Source organism: Dipodomys ordii, unplaced genomic scaffold, assembly GCF_000151885.1.
Source record: "Dipodomys ordii isolate 6190 unplaced genomic scaffold, Dord_2.0 Scaffold4, whole genome shotgun sequence".
NCBI classification, from domain to species: Eukaryota; Metazoa; Chordata; class Mammalia; order Rodentia; family Heteromyidae; genus Dipodomys; species Dipodomys ordii.
Genome location: NW_012267220.1, coordinates 17,828,184 through 17,835,663, shown reverse-complemented (window position 1 = coordinate 17,835,663; position 7,480 = coordinate 17,828,184). Strand labels below are relative to the sequence as shown.

At 38.8% G+C, this 7,480-nt stretch overlaps 1 protein-coding gene across 1 annotated transcript in view; it reads left to right on the top strand.

The window, feature by feature from the left end:
• The first annotated feature begins 3,290 nt into the window (after positions 1-3,290).
• The window catches only part of Triml2 (tripartite motif family-like 2), a 13,055-nt gene continuing 8,865 nt past the window's right edge, over positions 3,291-7,480 (top strand). The window contains exons 1-3 of the mRNA XM_013023972.1: positions 3,291-3,738; positions 5,850-6,041; positions 6,202-6,265. Of these exons, the coding sequence (XP_012879426.1) occupies positions 3,490-3,738; positions 5,850-6,041; positions 6,202-6,265 (505 nt within the window). The 5' untranslated portion in view covers positions 3,291-3,489. The remainder of the gene's footprint in view (positions 3,739-5,849; positions 6,042-6,201; positions 6,266-7,480) is intronic.

Below are 7,480 nucleotides of genomic sequence, written 5' to 3'. Positions count from 1 at the left end.
GAGGGGGGGGGGATGATTCTGAGGACTTTGCACCCTTGGTCAAGGCTGTAAACCCTTTGAAGTCTTTTACTAAGCAACTCTGGGCTCCTAGGCTGACATTCCACTACTGAGTAACTAAAACCAGTCACAGTTAAAATCATACAAAAACCATAAAATCATCTAGCACAAAGCAATTCGCACAGAAGCAAAAATGAGCAGTTAGTAATCATAACTTCTAATTTCTATTACATTAAGCATTGATGTTACTCCATGCCTTTTAATAAATTCATTCAGGGGGTGCTTGCCTACTTTGATGAGGGCAGTCCAGTTTTCTGCCTCTTTCACTTCACTCTTCAAGGTTTAAGCAGAGTTTTTAGCAAGCAAAGGTACAGAAGTGAAAATGGCTGTTAGGTGCTGTCTATATATTTTTACATTCTTCACTAGCCTTGAGCAAAAAGATGCTCAGAGATAGCAAACACCACGTTCAAGCCCCAAGACTGGCACCAAAAAGAAAAGTGAAACACAACATAATAATTGACATGTTGACTTGAAACCCCTTTGTAAGCTACTTAAAGACATTTCAGATCAGATTTTAAAAACAAAAAAATAAAATAAAAATAAAAACACATATATCAAGGGGCTATGAAAAATTAGATATTACATAAGATTTTAGAGAGAAACAAAATAAATGCAAATCACCAGACTCCACCCTAGTTAGACTTTGTTCCGGACTTGGCAGAGAAACAAAATGAATGTTAATTATCAGACCCCACCTTAGAGTTACTGTGTCTGAGACCTTGGAGGTGGGGCCAAGAAACACCGATAAGCGAAAATAGCTCTCCAAAATCTGGTAGCTTTTGGGATGTCTTGAAACTTTCTGGATGCTTACTTGATTATGAAGTGGAGGGGTTGGAGCTAGTAATTGGTAAAAAGCCCTTCACACTTCACTGCGTTTGCTGTTTTCCCCGAAGGAAATTCTCAGGATTGCAGAGAAAGTAGGTGAGTTTTTCTTCAATATTTATCAAGAACTTTATCATGGTTTTCTTCAAATTGCCAACTTGATTTTAGTACCTCTGAAATTACAGACACACACACACATACACACACACACATACACGAATGAAAAACTAAAAGAAGCAAAAACAGGGAAAAAAATATAAAATGAGGCAAAACAACATTAAGACCAGCATGAATTTAATGCTGCTGTTATCCAGTTTTCTGCTTTTGATGACATGCAATGTTTATTCTGTCCTCTGATTTCTCTGTTTAATTTCTGCTGGTTGGTGTAAATTGGTTTTTGGTTTTTTTTCATAAAATATTTTAGAAGCACTTGCTAAAACTATGGTATATCAGCTGTAGATGCACGGTATCAGAGGAGTTTAATTCTGATGGAGAGTGACTTACAAGTGAACCTGTTCACAGAAAGATAAATTCATTTAAATACCAATAGAGTGTTAATAATAGGAAGTATTTCACATTTAATAGTCCAGTCAGGTCTCACGGTGGAATTAATATTTGAAACTGAGAAGTAAAGGGAAGAAAGAAAAGGGAGCCAGTATTTAAAACACCAAGCACTGCAGTCTGTGGTAGCAAAACAAAACAGCAAAGGGTACTTATGGGCAAAGGATAGGAATCTATGGGTGAGATTGGTGGAGAGTAAGGGAGGGGCAGATTGCTTGAAACTTGTAAACCATCTGGATCTGAATCTTATGCAAATAGGTAGTGATTAGAAACACAATATGGGTTTTAAAATAGTGTAGTCATTCCTTAAGAGGGTTGGAGTGTGTGTGGGTACATATATATATACACACACACATATATACACATACACACACACACACAAACATAAAATGGGAAGACCATAGCTAAGTTATTGGAAGGATGGCCTCCATTGTGTTCAGGAAATTTGGAGTTGAGATTCTAAGAATTTTTTTGTGTGTTGAATGCTGTTTAGCTATCAATTGCAAATGAGTTCCGGGTTCTAGGTGAAAGATTTAAATTAGGTGGGTGGTACCAAAATCTTTACAGAAGAATGAAATCTCCTTGGGGGGGCAGATGATAGGATTTGGACTAGAGAATTCTTCCTTGTAGTCTTCTGAACCCACGCTTTGGAGATTACCGAGAATTTGGAGCCAACTGTTGGAGAACCATGCTGATCAGGTAAGAGGGAAATCATTTGTGCCACCTTGATAGCTGGTCAAAGAATCTGCTCCTCTAGACAGCAAGGCAGAGTCAACTGTCGTAACTGAGCAAGGGAATCTGAATAGGGGTAACCTCCCCCCTCTCTGTCTCTTTCTCTCATACTCTTTTTCTTATGCCAAGTTCTGAGGCTTGAACTCCAGGCCTGGGTGCTGTGCCTTTTTGCTCAAAGTTGATGTTCTAGCACTTGAGCCACGTCTTTACTTTTAGCTTTTGGGGTATTTGTTTGAGATAAAAGTCTCTTGGAGGGGGCTGGGAAGGTGGCTCAGTGGTAGAGCGCTTGCCTTGCATGCATGAGGCCCTGGGTTCGATTCCTCAGCACCACATAAACAAAAAAGAAAATAGCCGGAAGTGACACTGTGGCTCAAGTGGTAGAGCACTAGCCTTGAGCTGAAGAACTGAGGGACAGCGCCCAGGACCAGAGTTCAGGCCCCACAACCGCGCCCCCCCCCCCAAAATAAAGTCTCTTGGACTTTCCTTCTTGGGCTGGATTTGAATGGAGAGCCTCGGATCTTAACCTCCCAAGTTGCTAGGATTACAGGCAAGAGCTACCAGAACACAATTAACACAGCTAATTGTGAAAAAGAGAGGGCTTCATTGTGACAAGTTAGCACATTTATATACTATACTTTGATCAAATTCAGCCCATCTGTATTTTATTCTTAACTCCTCATGGTTTCATCCATGCAAGTCACCAAACCTGTTAGGATTAGTCAAGCTCTGGTCATTTAAGTGCCAAATTTGAGGATACACCTAAGACTTAGGCTCTTGTGCTCATGTGCTGAGGAGAAGCAAGTGTCTCCTTAAATTTTGCTCTTTATCTCTAAGAAATATGTAAGGAATGACTTACTTGCTGGCTTTTTCCCAGTGCTAGGGTGGATGTGAGTGTGTTCTTAAATTGGTGTCCTCTGAGCTGTCTTAGCATTGAGCCTTCCACTGAGCACTTCTTTTTGAATGACTTATGGAGAGATGTTGGGCTATGCTGTTGCTTGTCATTAATGATCACGCTGTTGCTTAAGGTTGTCAGAAAACTTGAGAGAGCTCCTCTGATCTAGGGATACTGAAGGAATTTGGCTTCCCTGCCCCATGTGACTGCAGGAGTTTGTGGCACTTGAAGAACACAAAGTGCTGACCTGCACTGCTTGCAGGTGCTTTCTCCTTGATCTTGGATCCTTCACTGTGAACCCTGAAGTTCTGAAGTCTGCCCGCTCCACTACCTGAAGGAAACCTGCCCCTGTAACTGTTCACTGTACAAGAAAGCATTCCACAGTAGACAAAAGCTGAAGAGTAGGGCCTGAGTCACAGCACAACATGGCAGAGGATGAGTATTGTGAAGTCCACCAGGAACCACTCTGTCTGTTCTGTGATGAAGACCAAATTACACTTTGCAACAAATGCTTCCAGTCCCCGGAGCACCACCTTCACCTGGTCTATGGAATACAAGAGGCTGCTGAGAAGTCCAGGAAATTGTTCCAGGAAATACTGACTGCACTAAGGGAGAAGCTTGAAGTGGCCAGAAGTATCCTGGCTGATGAGCAAGAAAGAATGAAGATGATTCAGGTCAGTGCTTATCTTGATTCCTGGGAGAAAATTACCAGCAGTGTTAGAAATCAGATAACGTATTGTAAACAAAGGCAAAAGACAAATGACAAAGCAGGAAAAAATTATTTGAAATCCATAGACCGGAGAATGCTAATATTGTGATTGTGTGTGTGTGTGTGTGTATAAAACCTCTTCAGAGCCAAGAAGAAAAACATTAGAATTTCAATTGAAAGATGACCAAAGAAAAGGAAGTTTGCAGAAAAAAGTGCACATCTTATTGTTATTCTTTTCTTCTTCCTTCCCTTCCTTCCTTCCTTCCTTCCTTCCTTCCTTCCTGCCTGCCTGCCTGCCTGCCTGCCTGCCTTCCTTCCTTCTCTTTCTTTCTCTTTCCATCTTTGCTCCTTCCTTTCTTCCACTTGTTTCTACTGAACATTTGTTTTTGCAAACATGTTTTAAATATAACAATATGCTGGACTTTGCTCAGGTAAGAGAACTACAAATTATACTAAATTGGTAATGAGGCGGGCAGTTGCCTTCTTTGTTGGAAAGAATTTTTTAAAAAGATTAATAACATTTCAAACAATGATAAAGGAAAATAAATATCCCCTATTCTCTAAAATGGGGCTGCTTGTAAATTGTGAAATTCTTCAAAGATCAGTTTACGAACGGCTACCTAAATTAAGGACTTGCCATCTGTTTCTCACAATTCATTTCTAATTTGAAACCATGTCTTTATACTTAACTCTATTGTGCTCTAGGCATCTCAGATTATAGGCTTTCTCCCAATTTTTAAAGAATATAAATGTCCACTTGGTAATTATAAGGGAGAAGAATTGCTTAGTGATATGTGCTCAAAACAAATCTCTCTCTCTATATATATATGGATGTGTATATATTCGTCTATATACACATTTGTACACATACAGAGTCAACCAGTAGTGAGGACCCCCGATTTGCCAGGGATTGTGTAGAGTCTAAGTATTTGGCATTGCAAAAAAAGAGCTTGACCTTGTAGAATTTATTCTCAAGATGTAATTCTAGGTTCTCAGGAGACTGAAATATCCATTTTCTTTCTTTCTTGTCTTGTTCTTTTTCTTTTTGTCTTGTCCATCATGGGGCTTGAACTCAGGACCTGATCCCTGTCCATGAACTTTTTGGCTCAAGGCAAGCACTCTACCCCTTTAACCCACCGTGCCACTTCCAGTTTTCTGGTGGTTAATTGGCAATAAGAGTCTCATTGACTTTCCTTCCTGGACTGGCTTTGAGTCATGATCCTCACATCTTTAAAGATCTCATCTCAAAACTAGCTAGGGCAGGAAACTCTAGACTCTTTCTTGTCTCCAATTAAGTACCAAAAAGCTGGATGATAAAGAAGTACCTATGAGAAAAAAAGTTCCAGGACAGTGGATAGTGTGCAGGCCCATAGTTCAAGTGCCAGGACCAGCATAATCAATCAATCAATCAATAGTTCCAATCATATCAGATACATAACTTTAAATAAAGGAAATCATTGAAAAGTATGAAAATAGATTACAGGAGGGTAAAAAAAATCCTAGGTGGAAAGCAACAATTACAATAATCAGGTGACATAGTCATAAAAAAACTGAGGATAAATTATCATCTTGATAATTTTGATGCCATTGAGCTTCATAAGATTAAATATATTTTCTAAAATGGCTATCTATCTCTAGCTCAGGCTTACAAATGGAAAAGTTTTATGTTCAATATATCTAGTTGCTTACTATAAAAACTTGGGTATCTTCTATCCTTGACTCCATCTTCCATCAAAAGCATCAGTAAATCCCATTCATAAATACCTCCTAATTTTAACTTTTTGATCTCTTTTTCTTTAGTCAGAGACTTAGCTTCCTTAGCATCTCTAAATCAGTGAACATTCTTTTATCTGCATTCCATGTTTTAAGGTTGGGTTGATATCCTCACCGATGGACTCAAACTCCCTTTGTCTTCTGTATTTACCTTTAAAAACAACAGCAACAACAACAACAAAAACTCTATGCCTTGTATTTTCTTACTTTTGTACTGTGGTTACAAATGGCAGCAAAGTGAGGGTATGTGGCCAGGCTGTCATGTTTCACCTGAAATCTGTCATTTATTTCTACTTGAGGAAGGAAGAGGAGCAGAATCTTAAAGAGATAATTGAGTCTGAATATGGGCTAAGGTTCCGATTGTTGACTGAAGAGAATGAGCTGAGCTTGCTGAGACTGCAAGGGTGCAAATTTGACTTGAACTTGAGAAAAGCTAAGCAGAATCAACAGATTAGATTTTCCACTGAGCTGGAGAAATCCCAGGAAGCATTACAGGTAAGATTTTTGAGAACAATATCCTTATAATATTTAAGAAATAAGTGAAGGAAAACCAGAACATTAGGTCAGTTTCCTAAAATATCCAGTGCCAATCCCAGATGTGTCAAATGCATCTGTATACCCACTTAGTAATTCTGGTTCTACAATCAATAAATAGGCATTATTATTACTGTTAAAACATTACACAGTCTATATCAATCAATATGAAAAATCACAAAATGGTACTCTGGAATATGGAATGTCTCTTTACCACGTAACCATTCTATTTATGAATTTATCTTCACAGGAATATAAAAAGGCATGAGTAAAGTAAAATATACCCAAAAATTAATGTGTACTTTATAGTACTATGTTATATTGTAAATGTACTTCACTGCCCTATCAAAAGACACAGATAAACTGATGGTGGCTCATGCTTGTAATCCTAGATCTTCTGGAGATGAGATCTGACAGATCTTGGTTTGAAGCCAACCTGGCAGAAAAGTTGATTCAATTCCATCCCCAAAAAACCAGAAGGACAGGCTGGAATCATGGCTCACTCAACTAGTAGGAAGCCAGCCTACCAATCAAGACAAGCAAGAGCAAGGCCCTGAGTATAAATCCCAGTACAGCTATGGCCACACACACACACACACACACACACACAAACACAAACACACAGAAACACTGTACATTGAGTTTCACATTGAGTCAGAGGTCAGAATTAACTTTTAAAGGCAGATTAATAAATAGAGTTCCTACTTGCATTCTACTATCTGTCATCTATCCTGTGACTCTGTTTCTTTTACTATAAAATGGAGATAGCAAGATATCAATGGTCCCTAGTTCATTAAATTGTTGTGAGTTTTCTTTTCTTTCTTTTTCTTTTAATCCTGAAGATCAAAATCAGTGATTTAAGCAAATAATCATCTAGAGAAAGACCTTCTATATTTGAAGTGGTTGATAAGTAGTCAGCATTATTACCACACTATCACTCATGCTTATTGATACAGTCTATATCTATCAATATGAGATTCCCCAAATCATCCATGCTGGCCACATCATATTGAGTAACTAACTTACCATGTACAAAGGAAACCATGGCTTTGTGTTTGTGAATAAGGAACAGTCACCAGAAAAATGCAAGTTGTCAGGTTAACAATAGAGAATAACAAGTCACCATTCATTCTTTTTCTTAAATAACGCAATTATGTACTCTTGTGTCTGGGTGGAGTTCATTTAGAAGCCTAAAAAGAAAATGGGTATCAGTGGCTACATGTGATTGATGCAATTGATTTTAATTAATTTACAATAGTTTTAATTAATTTGGTAATGTAAGTATGAAGCTTCTTTTTTTTGGGGGGGGGTCCGGTCGTGGGGCCTGAACTCTGGGCCTGGGCGCTGTCCCTCAGCTCTTCAGCTCAAGGCTAGTGCTCTACCACTTGAGCCACAGCACC